At 38.7% G+C, this 16,088-nt stretch overlaps 1 protein-coding gene and 1 long non-coding RNA gene across 2 annotated transcripts in view; one reads left to right on the top strand and one right to left on the bottom strand.

Annotated features, from left to right (window-relative positions):
* LOC103716598 (NPC intracellular cholesterol transporter 1-like) overlaps nucleotides 1-16,088 on the bottom strand; it is a 244,943-nt gene that overhangs the window by 1,220 nt on the left and 227,635 nt on the right. Inside the window, exons 38-41 of the mRNA XM_039118113.1 lie at nucleotides 15,879-15,915; nucleotides 15,707-15,764; nucleotides 4,914-5,024; nucleotides 1,238-1,305 (exon numbers count right to left, since the gene is read on the bottom strand). Of these exons, the coding sequence (XP_038974041.1) occupies nucleotides 1,238-1,305; nucleotides 4,914-5,024; nucleotides 15,707-15,764; nucleotides 15,879-15,915 (274 nt within the window). The remainder of the gene's footprint in view (nucleotides 1-1,237; nucleotides 1,306-4,913; nucleotides 5,025-15,706; nucleotides 15,765-15,878; nucleotides 15,916-16,088) is intronic.
* Nucleotides 1,289-9,807, top strand: LOC120105551. The gene is made up of 2 exons (XR_005507929.1): nucleotides 1,289-5,229; nucleotides 8,254-9,807. It is a non-coding gene; the product is annotated as an uncharacterized LOC120105551 (long non-coding RNA).

Consider the following 16,088-nt stretch of genomic DNA (forward strand, 5'->3'; position numbering starts at 1 on the left):
AAAAACATTTGATTGTTTGAGACCTCGAAGGCTCTCTCATTCGCTTCACTGCCGGATGCTGCTTGCTCTCCCTCTTCGAAGTTGGCCCTTACCGGATGCTGCTTGCTCTCTCTCCTCTCTCCCCACCTTTCCGTGCTAGGGAATTACTCTAGGGTTTCAGATCTTCGGTTCCCATCTTTTTTTTTTTCCTCCTAATATCGATCAGAAGTGGAATTGGAAGAACTGTATGCTTGCATTTATTTCGACGGAAAAAGATCGATCAATAGTGGCTTCCCTCAAGGTGAGGAGGACAGAGGGATTCTAGGGTTCCACTGCTGTGGAGTTTTGTGGGTTCTAATTGATTTAGGGTTTGGTTTGGGAAGAAGGGGTTGGAGTTAGGTGCAGGTTTTGTGGGTTCTGATCTCTCTCTTTCCCCCTTCCTCCCTCCCTCCCCCTCTCCCATCCTCTCTCTCCTTCCTCTCCCCCTCCATCTCCCTATTTCCATGTCCTGGAATGGCATGGTAGGGACCCATGCTGTACCGAACTAGTCGTTGGCCAGTATGAACCCCAGTAATGGTTCAGTAGACCTTAAAACCGTTGTTTGGTGGGGCTGATAAAATGGACAAATAGGTAATCTGGAACTTCTTTGGAAAAGAAAAGAATAAATTCACTGGGTTAAAGCTATTTTACCATTTTGGCACATTAGTCTAATCCACTCAGCTCGATTTAGGTGGATCAGATAAAGCAAAGGTAGCTGTCAGATTTTCTACAACCCCATTCTACCCCTTCTAAAAGGTACTCTAACCAAGTAGCAGGAGTGACTGTATGGCCGAATACATGCAATAAGAAGCAATAAAAGGGTTCTTATTCCAAATTAATCCCAAACAAGTTTGGGGCCCATGATGTACAATACCGCTTGAAACCAATCGATTCAAAAGTTCTCTAGCCATAGTGCATCTCTTGGTAAGACCATAATGGAGGGCCTGTATGGAAATGATGCAACTTTCCTTCTGACATGGGACTATAAAAGCTGCAATAGTAACTTGCCTTGATAATTAGATATACAAAACAAAATGAGTCAAAAACAGCAGACAATTCATTCTTGAGCAGTGACAGTTGTAGGATATATCTATAGATAAAGATTTTCATGAAGGCAATCACATCAACAGTACCTCCTGGAGTGTCATAGTTATTCAATTCAATAGCTTGCTGTTTTAGTAGATGGTAAGTACAAAAGAAAAAGAAAATAACATCTTACCTGAATACAGAAGCGCCCATTGTACTCAGAGCCTCTTTGACCCTGGTCTGCCTATCCCCATTGCTGGCCTGCGACAAGCAGAACTATGATAGGCTCTGAAATCTAAAGCTTCCAACAAACCCATAACCAAAATCAAAACATCAGAAAACTAAAAGAGACAGAAAGTTATGACAACTTTTACTCAGTTACGGTAATTCTGTGAACCTTGGCTGATTGAAGAGGGATCAGACCTGGGTGCAAGGAAGTGGATGTCGGAAAAAAAAAAAGAAGACAGGAAGTGCTTGGGAAACAGGTATGGGAATGAGTTTCTAGAGAAATTCTAAATTGCGTGCGACACTCTAAATTTATGTCTTCTATGGACATTTTAACTGAATTAAACCATCATAACTGAATAGCTTATAGTGTCATCAGGTTGTTGGATGTCTAGCTCAGTAATGTTACCATCCGTGCTCAATCTAAGTTCATAACCAGATCAAGGCCTGTTAATGGTCAGGTCATAACTTGAATCCATTCAATAACTCAAATCAGGCAATTGTTTTCCAGTTTATAGCCTGATAATGATCTAAGTCTTATCGATGCATTAGTATGAATGGCTGGTTCGTACTGGAAACCAATTTCATAACTCAAACCCACCAGCAGTTTTCAGTCTGGCAACCGATGGGTCTACCTAATCCATCCATCAATAGATGGACAAGATTTAGATTGAGAGCAAACTGACAAGATGGTGACAAGATCCATTAAGTAAAACAAATTTACAAAACAAAACATGTAGTCACATCTACAATTGAAGTCTAATCCCAGTGAATCCTGCTGCCACACTACACCAGTAATTTGCTTGCTTTACCACCATGCTCTCTATCTCTGATCCCATGATCACCTGCACCATTACAATGCCTACTTTATCACAAAGAAAGCTCTCTCTCTCTCTCTCACACACACACATCTCAAGTCCCATCCACCTCAAGTCAATCCGTTCTCCTTTCCCTTTCTAGAAATCCCCCTCCACCAGCATCCACCATAGTCATCCTCCACCTCCATATTCCCTTTCCTATGTTCCTCTTATCCTCAACCGTTGCTCCTTCATTATCATCCAATGCCACTTCCACCATTTTTCCCTTAACAAGTCTCTCTCATCTTCAAACCCCAATTTCTCCAGTCCCCACTCACCTCACCTGTAAGCCTCCTCCATACCTGCCTTCATATAATTAATATGTTGTACGCCAAGGATGCATACCACCTTCTTATGTGATCAATGTACAAGAGAATCCCACAAAAGACTTCAAGGACACCAGGCCCACAAAACACATTGATGGCAAGTCAGACTGGAAGACCCGGCAATGAAGTCAAAGCTCAAAACAGTTCCACTCTTATCAGATCTAGTTTTCCAAAAGTGACTAATGGAGTCCAGATAAGGAAAATATCACCCAAAAATTGACAAGGTGCCACTGTAAATTCTGTGGGATTATTATGACATTGCAAATTGACTGACACCTAATTTCTACCTTTAGATTCCATGAAAATCATGTAACTATCAGTTAACATGGATAGCCTATATTTTGATTTCTTATTAGTAATATGAGACCTAGTCAAGTTTATAAGGGATTTCCAGGAAACTTAAGCATTGTAAAGGCCCCTAGAACTTATAAAATACCAATGTATGGTATGAGAACATGCAAGAGACTTGTAGTGCAAGGCAACGGTTAAGAAAAGTACTTGGTCTGAGGCTATGCTCCTTCAATCAAATTCAGATAAAGATATTGGTTTGAAACTGGAATCCTCTATCAAAGGCTTTTGAAGCCAAAGGGGCAAAGCTAAATTTTCAGCATATTATGTTACCGAAACCGTCACGAGTCATGACCATATCAAAGAATGTGCCAGAACAAGGTTTGCTGTCTCGGTACCGGTGCCACACTAGCATTGTGTCAGTACGATACGATATAGGATCTTTTTAGCATACTAAGTATCGGTATGCCGCCCATACCAGATACCGATATGGAACAGGTACGGCAAACCATGTGTCAGATCTTACCAACAAGTCAGATATGTACTACACTCAAATACTCAACAAACTCTTCTATTGTATATTTCACAAAACGGTAGAGACAAGACCAAGATATGCCGTTTCGGTACTTTGGTGCCAACCTGTTATTGTGTCGGTACATCCGGTATGGGGACTAGTTCGGCATACCAAGTGCAGTACACCTCTCATACCATGTACCAATACCAAACTAGTATGGTACAATATGCCCTATACTGCCCGGTTCGGTATAGTGTGGCGTACCTTTAGACAAGACCTTTTCATTAATTATTTGACCCACAATTATGACATCAGAAATAAGCTTTTGTTCCTTTGAGAGATTGTACATTTCATAATTTGGTAAAGACTTGGACCATTTCACAAAAATGTCATGTTTCTTATATGCTTAAACTAATTTAGTAGTTTGACTAAGAAATCTGTTTGTTTAAACTTGAAAGTCATATTCTAATGTTTTCGTTTTAGTAGTATTGGAAACATAATTTATTTAATTTTTTTGTCCTGCATGTGTCCATATTCCTTTGTGTCCTCTTCCTAAGATGCTTGCATATGTATATGGACCTCATTCTCACACTCATATCCACATAACACTGTTAGAAATAAGAGGTATGACACCTAATGTTCGTCTCATCATCAAGAACATACCTTTCTTTGCAACATTCTTTTTTGCTTATGCAATCTTTTATTTTAATTCACTTTCCTGCTTTCTGTATTTGATTATGCTTTATATATTCTATATGTTATGGGCTAAGGGACTTCATATACCCACCTATATGATTGAAGTTTCCCTCGTATCTCTAAAAACAAACCCAAATGCTTCAGTTTCAATCAGAGTTAAAACAAAACTAGAGCTAGTTTCAGAGTTTTGCTTGTAAGTTGTAACTAGTTTGTGAGGCCAAATGAGGTGTATATATGGGCTATGTTGCTTCTGTTTTCTTTCTACCTTTCATTTTTTTTTCCCAAAACATCAGAAAACATTTTCTTTAAAGTCTAAACCAAACTTAGATTCCATGTCTTTTCAGAAGATCTGGATGAAAGCATAATAGAATGATATGAACAAAAATTGAAATTACTTGCCCAGAGGCTTAAGTAGCATGCAAAAATTTTCTCGAGGGCTGAGACAAGTCACATACTGGGTTACAAGTTACTTTTAATTTCATAAGTCTAATTTAAGCAATATAACGTAATTCTTCCAATTGCATGCCCAAGTAGTGCAAGGTACTACCTCCAATCTCTATAACCTCATTAGGTCCCCAATCAGATCTACTTTTCACATCAGACAAGCCTAAAGGACTTCTCCAAATTCTAACTCCAACTAAGGAATGATAGAGAGAAAAGAGTTGGGGGGCTAGCTTCTTGGAGTAAAGCAAGTTATTCGAATTAAAAGTCAAACCAGGGGCATTAGCAATAGTAGGTTGACTGTGCATGTATCTACATAAAATAAATGCATGTTTATATTCATATGTGCTCCAAAAATGATTTTATGAAAATGGTCATAATCACATAGAAACATTGCTATTGCTGGATTGTGCAGAACGAAACAGCAGAACTCAAATAGTTGTGAAGAATAATAGAACCTACTTTATCAATGTAAATTTTCGTAGCATTAATAGTTGACAAATGAGAGATTATGAGACTAACCGAGAATGCATGTGTGATATGCACACAAAACTCAACAGCAATTCCTATTGACATGACAAGGTTTACAACAGAAACTGCATTCAGTTGGATCTCCAGGATGGCCATAATTCCCTGCCAGGATGTGCAATGTAAGAATATGGAAAAACTAAGTTTTGCAGTATACATCATCATAACAAGCAAAGCAATAGAAATCAAGAGTCCAATGATTTTATAATATATGTTGCAGGATTTGCCTCGCAAGATTCTCTATTTGTGGGAAAGTTGAAAAAGGCCCTTGTTCAGTCATAGGAAGGTTTGAAAAAGCATCATCATGGAGGTTGCTTTTCAGCAACTCAGTAAGCATTAGATGTGATAGTGTCAGAAATAAAAAAAAGAGAGCATCTTGGGCTGGTCCAACGAGGCTTCTATCTACCCAAAGACCAAAACTTATGGGCTAGTGCGTGAAAGGCTGGTTGACAACATCGACTGACTCCAGCATCTGACACGCTCATGGAACCAGTGTATTGCTTTGCCTGCCCAAAACAGGGCCAGGGAAGAAAGAGCCCGTACCAACATCTGAGTAAAGAACCATGCCCTCGCAGCATCAATCATATTACCTCCCAGCATATCGAATTGAGTGTTTTTTGAGTACTCGGTTCCCCTTTAACAAAAAATTGTTTTGTTTTAATTGGTCTCCCAAAGATTAGGTTACACGCTAACCAGTCTAAAAGAAAGTACTTTTCCTATGGGGTATGTTCTTTCGGGAAAACCTCTATTTCCGATGTCTATATGTGCCTATGTGGTATATTACATTTCATGATATGCTACAGTACAAAGTAGAAACAGTTGGCACCTTTTGGACATAATCCAAAAGGGAAGTAGAACTAAGGCCGTGCATAATCCATGCAAGATAAGGTTAAAGAAATCTTCATTATTGTCCTATAATAGAAAATTGCACTGTAAATAGACTCAACCTGTGGCATGACTAAGTTCTTATAATATCTGAGTTTTCCTCAAAGTGCAATCATAAACTTTTGTATCCATGCCCACTTAGAATTACCAGGTATAATTGAGAGTTAAGGTCCGCCGTACCAACCATACTGATGTACCCGTGGGCACTGGTACCGGTACGGTATCGATACCGTACCATACCGAACCGAACCGGGTCATACCGACCTAGCTCGGGGACAGCGCGCGCGAGAGCGTGCAGGAGCGTGGGCGCGCACAAAATACGTTTTCACGCATTTTTCTCATTTTTTCATTTAAAACCGCAACCACGCAACGCGTTTTCCTGCGCCGTTTCCCTTGTGGACGCGTTCCCCGCGCGGGCGCGTTTCCCGTGTCGAATTTTCTTCATTCTTCCTGAGCCTTCTCGTTTCTTCTCCTCTTTCCTGTGCTCTTCTCCTCTCTCCTCCAGTCTTCTCCCACGAGCAAGCCCCGACGAGGATCACCCCGATGAGGCCCGGTACCTGTAAGTCTCCTTTTTCTCTTCCTCTCCTCTTTCTCTTCTTCTTCCTCTTCTTTCTTCCTCTTATTTCCTGTTCTTCTTCTTCCTCTTCTTTCTTTTTCCCCGTGCCGGTACCAGATGGTACCGGTGCGAACCGAAGTGGTTCGCATCAGTACGCAGCAGGAACCAGTCGGTTCCGACCCCTATGCCGAAACCGTTTTCCACGGCCGAACCATACCGGTTGGCCTCAGTACCGGTACAGTACGTACGGGCCGGTTCAGCATACCTTGATTGAGACAAACAGTCAAAAATTTTCTGTGTGAAAAAGTCTGCAAAATTTGCTAAATTAGCTTGTCGTAAGTAAAAACTGCCAATATGTAATCTATATATCTTCATGTAGGCAAAGAAGTGCGCCATATTAGAGATCCTAACATTAAGCATACAAAAAAATTCTTGTTGGACCCATAAGTAACCTAAGTTAAACTCTTACTCTCATTTCTTATGCAGTCACAGACATGAGAAGAACTGATGTAGATGTGATCTAGCAGAATGAACCAACAACAAAGGGAACCAGAATAAAATTTCAAATCTGAAATATACAAAATCTAAATATATTTCAGATTTTCTGTATTGAAAAACTGCAATCAGGAACAAAACATTGCCCTTGATGGCAATTATTTCCATGACATGAGGTGATTAATCAAACCCAAAAAGAGGAAATGAGTGTTCTAGACAGCACATAAATAGATCAGAAAGCAGTCATATGGATTATTCATCACCAAAACTGACCTCACGCTCTTCTTTTTCTCCTTTTATAGCATGACAAGACTTGATGACTAGGAAATATTTTAAACCTTTCTCCCTAAGAAAGAAATAATAAAAAGAAACAAATAGGACCCTTCAAGCATTTCCTAGCAAAACATAGTAGAAGACTTCCTAAAATGGAAAAAAATTGTATTTCTAGGGTACAACCAAAAAGAAAATCAAAACCTTCATGACTATGGAACTTCTCAACCCAACCTTGATCCAAAGACTGCAAACAACAAAGTTTTCTAAGACAAGGCAACATAATCGCTTAGACAAGAGCCTTAAATTTGCATCAGAAAAATTGAAAGAAGAAAGCAAAACCAGTTAGAATTACATCAACCAAGATTCACAGTACTGGTGCATACCGCTCTATACCGAGCACATTGTACTGCACGGGTACCAAACCAATACTCATACCCTCATACTAGGTGTACCAATATGGTACTTGTGAGGACCCGTGTGGGGGTGTATTTAGTCCCACATAGGCTATGCATTAGGTAGATCTTGGATACTTATACACGGTCAAGCAAGGTTCGCAATCTCGGTATCGAGTACCGTATCGATATCTTATAAGTTTGGTACGATATGGTACGCTCCTGTACAGAAATAGCTCTTTAACAATTTTTGCTAATTTTTATTTTATTATGCCTCAATACAGGTCAGTATAAGGTTCGTCATCTCGGTATCGGACTCCATATCGATGCCACACTAGCACAATTCGGTACGGTACAGTTTGAAGTTTTTTTGGCGTACCAAGTGTTAGTACGCCATCCGTACCGGATACTGGTACCGAACCGGTATGGTACAGTAAGCTCCAAACCGTCCAGTTCGGACCAATATGACAAACTATGGGTCAGCATGCTTCAGTATGGACTGGTATGCACTTCGGTACAGCTCGGTACAGGTTAGTACACCTCGGTACGAGGCGGTATGCATTGGTACGAGGTGGTACGGGGCTTGTATCGACTCGAAGTTAAGTTTCGAATTAGTTTCCTCCTGGCACAATACAGTATGCCCCGTACCAAATGATGTGAGGGGGTACGAAAACCATATGGTCAAGAAATCTAAATAACATCTTCTGGCTAACTTTTTTGCATGAGGTCCTAGGTTGACCAAGCCATATCGTATCAAATCAGGCGGTAAAGGACGTACCATAACAGTACCAACTACCAAATCTGTATGTAGTACAGGAGATGTACTGACACTCGGTACGCAAACCGTCCTCCGTACCAAGTGTATCGACATAATAACAGGGTGGCACTGGTACAAGGCCCAGAATCGATACGACGTACCTTGATTGTGACAAATAATATCAAAGCAGATCCAGCCCATGGCTCGTGTGGACCAGATGATGCTACAACATGGGCCTATTTGGGTTGATCACATGTTGTTTGTGGTGTTTGTGATTGAATTTATGGTACTTATAAATAGATTTAGATCCTAAGCTTGGCGAGGATGTTAAGGCTTAAATAAGGGAAGGATGTCAGAATCCGTGCGGGCGTTTGTTGAGTCCCATATCAGTTAGATAGATTTTGGGTACTTATATAGGACTAATGAACCCAAATAACACTTTCTGGCTAGACTTTTTGGGTAAGGTCCTAGGTTGTGATAGTATTGGTATGGGATCCGATACCAAGATTGCAAACCGACACAAACACTACCAACCTAATTTACTTGAAGAATATTGTGAAGTATGGAATAGAAACCCTTAGAAAACATAACCAAATATCAGATCATATAGCATTCTTTTCCAAAGACACTTATTTTTGTTTCACCACTATCATGGGCTTATTTTGTCCCAAATATCTATCCATTGCCCAAACTAGTGTTACCTAGGTTACAATATGTTCATTATTGCAAATCTATCATGTATCGATGCAGTAAATTCTTATGATGTATTATACCCTGCAAAGCTGATACTTATCCAATTGAAATTATGTTAGATAATCCATAGGTATATTACCAAGTACCAAGTGTCTACAAGAAGTACTTGATGCAAGGAATGTTGAACTGGCCCGTACCGGCCACTTCAGCCCGTACTGAACCGGTCCAGTTTCTGACTAGGTCAGTGCGGCCACAGAAAACGGTCCCGGTTCCTACAAGGCTGGAACCGGCCGATACAAGGCTGAACCTGAAGAACTGGACCGGTTCCGTCCGGTTCGGTGAGAACTTGATGCGAACTGAAACCTAATTCGGTTCGATTTGCCATAGCATTATGGTTGTGGCATTAAATGCCACAGCAATGCCACAACATGCTGTGGCTTGTTTGGCCGGTTCGGTACCGGTACCAAACTGGTCCAGTGGCCGACCAGTATGCCGATTGGTAACGGTTCGGCGATTCTTGACTTGATGGGTCATACCAATATATAACTTAGCACATTTATTAAGCCAAGCTAATTTTTTCAAAAAAACATATCATTACTTTTTATCTATTAATGCTAAAAATGTGCTAACATGCGTTCTAATGATTTAGCTCTGCTCATCACATGATTGTGTTTGAGATGTCTCATAACAATTGGACTAATCTGATTACAATTTCTTTTTCAAATTCATTGATTGATTTGTTCAATCTTTCGTTCTTGCTTGCTGCATGCATGCTTTCTTTCCTTAGCTTACTTGCCCGATATAAAGTACATAGATCCAAATATCTTTCTCATTGCCCCAAAAATGGGAAAAAAAGGTGATATCAGAGAACTAGATAACTAACAAAGAATGAACATGACACTGGCATGCTATTTCCGCATGTAACAGTCAAACATAGCTTTCCACACCAACTCCCATCCTAATACAATAACAATAACTATTAAACCTACCCGAACCAAGGGGTTCGAAAATCACTAGGTTCAATTATAAAACCATCGGTTCAATTGTAAAACGCTTGGTTATAACTCGTGATGGTTCAAGGCTTCAAGCCCTTCCCCCAGTCTCAAGATGTTTCAAGAGCATCCCCCCTCCCTTGTTAGAGGATCAAAATGGTGTTGAACATTGCATGTCATTCACTCTCAACCTAGTAAGCCCTTAACCCTCCCCTAACTCCCTCCCTCCCTCTCCCTCTCTCTTGCTTAGCTAGAGTTTGTATTCGAGTTTAGCCCTCAACCCTCCCTCTTCCTCTTTCTTTTTCTCCCCCTCCCTCTCCCTATTTTCGATATGCCCCGGAACGGCACGGCACAAACCCGAACCATGCCGAACCGGTCACTGGCCGGTACAACTGCTGGTCTGTGAACCTTGATCAAACCCATCCCAATTATTTGAGGTCAACTTTTCTGAATTTTCAGTTGCCAGGCATTCCTATTTGAGGCTATGTATTATTTCATCTCAAATTTTTCATATCCTTTTTCACAACTTCCATCCACGTTACCGCTGGTCTTCCCTCTCTTGTCTACTTCCTTTCAAAAAGACCAAAGCACCTCTTCTTGGTAGAGCCTTCTCAAGTGTTTGTTGTACATAACCGCACCATTTCAATTGATTTCTACAAACTAATATTTTTTAGTAAAATTCAAAAGCTAACATTATTAGGGCCCATTTCAAGCACAACAGGTAGTTGCTATCGGCTTGATAAAAGTGGTGCTTGGCTTGTAACACAAAGGCAAGATCCAACATCATGAGCTTCATGTACTTGATGTGTGCCACTTGAGAGCTTATAGAAAGTGAGGGACTGATAAAATCTACTCTAATGACATTCAGGTCTTATATAACTAAAAGACTTATCATGTAAGCATTCCTGTTAGACTACAAAAATACGCATTCCCAAGCCTGACTTATCCACAAGGGTAATTGAGTTGCAACATAGGGTTGGTCATATGGCTTAGAGCTAATTCTAGGCCAACAATCAAGTACTTTTCAGCAAGAGAACAAAGAGATGAAGGTGAATGCAGAATATTTGACAACCTCCAAAAATATTTGGGAGCAATCAATAGTAGGGACGGCTCGAGCTTTAGGCGACTGCAGCCGACTGAGGCGGTTGCCTAAGGCCCCCGGCCCAGGGAAGGCCCCCACCCCACGGCTCTTTTTTTTTTTTTTTTGCTTAATTAATGCACAACTTTCGGATGTGAAAGCTAGCTCATAGCTGGGCAGTGGGCGACGGCTACTGGGCTACGCCGCTACAATGCGTCCCTTCGGCGTCTCCCCGACGACAGACAGTTAGGCGCCTAGGCCCTAGGCAACGGCTACGACAAGCAACAGGCATTTTCTCCCCCTTCTCTCCCCCCTTCTCTGCCGGTGGTTTCTTTTTTATTGCTGAATCTTCTCCGGTTCTCGACAGACTCGGCAGCTCGGCTTCTTCAGTTCTTCAGCTCGACAGCTCGGGTTTCAAAGCACAAAAGAACGGTTTGAAGCCTCCGCTCCGGATCCTCTCCAGGCTCCACCGCTCCATCTCTCCTCGCCGTCCTCGGCTCCTCCGAGGCTCCGACCTTCGGGCTCCGGCCTCCTCGGCTAGTCGGCTCCACTCTAAAGTCCACCATCCTCGGTCCTCCTCCTCCGGTTCCAAAAAGACAAGAACCCGGCGAGTGGCAAGCTGCCAGCCGGATCTCTCCAGCTCTTGAACCGCCGGCCGGATCTCCTCTCTAGATCTTGGACTACCCCTGCTTCGGATCTCCTCTCCAGCTCTCCTCGCCGACGTCGCCGTCCTCGTGTCCTCCCGTCCTCCAACCTCCGAGCTCCGGCCTCCTCGGCAGCTCGGCTCCATCCTCTGAGAGGAGTCCTCTCTAGCTCTCCTCGCCTTCCTCGGCTCCTCCGACCTCCGGGCTCCGCCGCTCCGGCCTCCTTGGCAGCTCGGCTCCGTTGGACCGTTAGCATCCCACTGATCCCTGGCAGTGGTGACCGGTGAGAATCTAATCCACCGTCTCTCCTCTCAGTCCTCTATTAGGCATTAGCTTCTGAGTTAGTTTATTAATTAATCTTTTGGTCTAATTAATTTTTATTTAGTCAAGTTAGAGACACTAGAATTGATTTTTATGGTACAATTGTAGATTGGTTGTGACTTCGGCGGTTCGGCCTCTTCTCACTGTCGAGTTCGGCACTATTCGGCCTCTTCTCGCCGTCGAGTTCGACACTATTCCGCCTCTTCTCGACACAATTAAGGTCGGCACTACTTGTTGGGATCCGAGTTTGTTTTTTTTTGACACAATCAAGTTTTATCATTTTTAACTTTTTTATATTTTGATTTGTTTAAGGTGTTTTTTTAATTGCTTAGTTTGATAATATTATTTATAGATTAAAATGTCTAATAGAAAATATAACTGTGGGTATGAAAAACTCAAAAAGAAAAGAAAAATCGATAAACTCATTCAATCTCAAAAAGGAGCTCTAGATAGATTTGTTGTTACAAACAAACAAAACACCACATCAAATTCAACTCAGGAATTAGCAACAGAACAGGCACCCGAAAAGTTAAAAAATGAGATTGCTATTGAAACAATATCTAGTAAAGAGCACAATGAAAAATCAGATGGAGATAGGATAAAAAAGAAAAAAGATTGTGAAACTAGTTCTATTCCTACAAATTTATATGATCTTGGTTAATGAAAAAAGATTGATACAAAATTTAGAGATCTAATAGTGGAAAGAGCCCCAATTAGAGATTATGATTTTCATTTTTCTAAGGATGAAAATAATAGACACTTCTCTACGATATATTACATTCGTAAGTTACCTAATGGTGAAAAATATGATAGAAGATGATTAGTGTATTCGAAAGATTTGGATAGAGTATATTGTTTTTGTTGTAAATTATTTGATTCAAAGCCTAGCACGAGTCAATTAGTCAATGAAGGAAGTAGGGATTGAAAAAAATTAGGTATCAAGCTTAAAAGTCATGAAACAACTAATGAACATATCATTAGTATTAATAGGTGGATTGATTTAGAAGTGAGATTGCTAAACAATAAGATAATTGATAAAAGTCTCCAAGAACAAATAAACCAAGAAAAGGATCATTGGAAAAAAGTTCTATTGAGAATTACTGTTGTCGTAAAAAATCTTGCAAAAAATAATTTAGCATTTCGAGGAAAGAATGCAAAGATCTATCAAAGCAATAACAGAAAGTTTCTAAGTTTTATTGAAACGATTGCAGAATTTGATCCAGTAATGCAAGAACATGTTCGACGCATTCAACATGGTGAAATTCACAATCATTATTTAGGTCATAATATTCAAAATTAATTAATTCAAATGTTAGCATCTGACATTAAAGCTATAATAATTAAAAAGATTAAAGAAGCAAAATAATTTTCTGTAATACTTGATTGCACTCCTGATGCAAGCCATCAGGAACAAATGATCCTACTTTTAAGATGTGTAGATACTTCAACAAGTCCAGTAGAAGTAGAATATTTTTTAGAATTTTTAGAAGTAGATGATACCTCTAAAAAAGGCCTTTTTAATGAACTTATAAATATAATAAAAAAATATAAACTTGAGGTTAATGATATAAGAGGACAAGGGTATGACCGGATCTAATATGAAAGAAAAACATCAAAGGTGTACAAAGAAGATTATTAGATATAAATCCTAGAGCGTTTTACACACCCTGTGGATGTCATAACTTGAATTTAGTATTATGTGATATTGCTAACTCATGTCCTAAGGCTATATCTTTTTTTGGAGTGATACAACGAATTTATACCTTATTTCCTCCTACAAACAATGAAAAATGTTACATAATAATATATCCACATTGACTCTAAAATCCTTGTCACAAACACGTTGGAAAAGTCGTATTGAAAGTATCAAAGCAATTAAAAACCAAGCTCCTAAAATAAGATATGCCTTAGTTCAATTAGCGGAAACTAGTGAAGATCCTAAAACAAAGAGTGAAGCCACATGTTTAGCTACATATGAGATTGAAAATTTTGAGTTCTTATTGGGCATGAATATTTGGCACGATATATTGTTTGCTGTTAACTCAGTCAGTAAGATTTTACAATCTGAAGACATACATATTGATTTTGCTATAGATCAATTAAAAGGTCTTCTTTCTTATTTGAAAAGTTATAGAAAAAATGGATTCATGAATGCTTTGAATTCATCTAAGAAATTGCAAATGAAATGAAAATAGAACCTACATTTCTTGAAAAATGTGTGATCCGTAGAAAAAAATATTTTGATGAAAATAGTGATGATGAGACAACAAGATCAGCTGAAGAATCTTTTAGAATTGATTACTTTTTATATATAGTAGATCAAGCTATTTCTTCAATTCAAAATAGGTTTGAACAATTTATCATATATGAAAATATTTTTGGTTTTTTCTTTAATTTTAGAAAGTTAAAATCTTTGAATGAAGATGATCTGAAAAAGTGTTGTCTTAATCTTGAAAACTTTTTAAAACAGGGTGAATATTCTGATATTGATGGTATTGATCTGTTTTCAGAGTTAAAAGTTTTAAAAAAAGTTTTACAAACAGAAACTAGTACCCCTATTGATATTTTAAGTTTTATAAAAAAAACATATTCTTTTCTAAATGCATGCATTGCATATAGGATATTATTAATAATACTTGTAACAGTTGCTTCTGCTGAAAGAATTTTTTCCAAATTAAAGTTGATAAAATCTTATTTGCGATCAACTATGTTACAAGAAAGATTAAATGGATTAGATATATTATCGATTGAAAATAGTATTTTAATGGATATTGAGTATAAAAGTTTAATTAGTAATTTCGCTTCTCAAAAAGCTAGACGAATTATTTTTAAATAAAATTTTAAAGTTTTTTTATACTTATTAAAATTTTTCATCATTAAAATAATAATAATAAAAGGCCTCTTCTAATGAGTTCACCTTAGGCCCCCAAATGTATTGGGCCGCCCCTGATCAATAGCCCACAAGCTTTTCCTCTGTAATTCATAGCTTCATGCTGAATGCATATTGCTAGTGACCATACCATTGACACATTGTCCTGGTGCCAAGCTAGACAATCTATAATCAATAACCTCTTCAATTTTATTCAGGGTTTTTAGTTTATAAGCATTTAAAAGAAAACAGATGGTTCATTTAATTTATTAACCTCAAATATTCTAAAACCAAGTTTTGTGATTGGTTAACAACAAAGATTAGTACATAATAAAAAAATCTATGGTTGTATTTCTTTCTAGTTTTTGTTTACAGAAATTTACTGAAAACTTATTTCAAATCTTGAGGATGTTGTACTTGTATCATTTTGTACAGTGATCTATTCACCGTATATTTTTTGCAGCACTTCTTGCAACACTAAAAAAATAGATCTGTGCAGTGCAATGCATTTATATTTGTCAATATCATGTGCAAAAGTTGATCTTGTGCCTTAAAGATAGCAAGTTAAATTGACAAATCGTTATAAATAATCTAGTATGGAAAAACTAGGTTACATAAGCCTCACACTTGCTTGGACAGAACGGTTTCAATTGGAGTGAAAAATTATTTTCATGAGAAAACAAGCCAAAGGCATGATAGCCCTAGATATGAATATAAATGATTGCAAAAGTAACAAACGAATTTCTGCATAAACTTTGGTAGGTCATCCATGCATGACTGGATGAGTATCAAGAACTAAAAAGAATATTTGGAATTGCTATTTGGAAGTTACCATCATATCAACCAAAATCATTGCCAACACTATTAAAATGATTGCAGAAGTCCATAAGCTGCAGCCAATAATGTAAGCATTTAGAAATGAGAACCCAAATGACAATGTCGGCACTTTAAAGGAAAAAATCCATGATCTACAATCGTATAATTATGGCAACAGTGTTACAAACCTGCAGGTAATGACAAGACAAACAACCAACACAGCACCTGTTAAAATGAAACATTGTTAGTATCTTGCATTATTCTCCAACTTACTGAAAAGAAACTCTAATCGTTCTCAATTTTATCAGTAAAAACATTTTTTCTGATTTCCTACTGATTAATAAAGAAATCATGGTCTACGAACATTCTTGAATTTTTCAAATAACTAGTGGTCTTAT

Source organism: Phoenix dactylifera, unplaced genomic scaffold (genome assembly GCF_009389715.1).
Source record: "Phoenix dactylifera cultivar Barhee BC4 unplaced genomic scaffold, palm_55x_up_171113_PBpolish2nd_filt_p 000309F, whole genome shotgun sequence".
NCBI classification, from domain to species: Eukaryota; Viridiplantae; Streptophyta; class Magnoliopsida; order Arecales; family Arecaceae; genus Phoenix; species Phoenix dactylifera.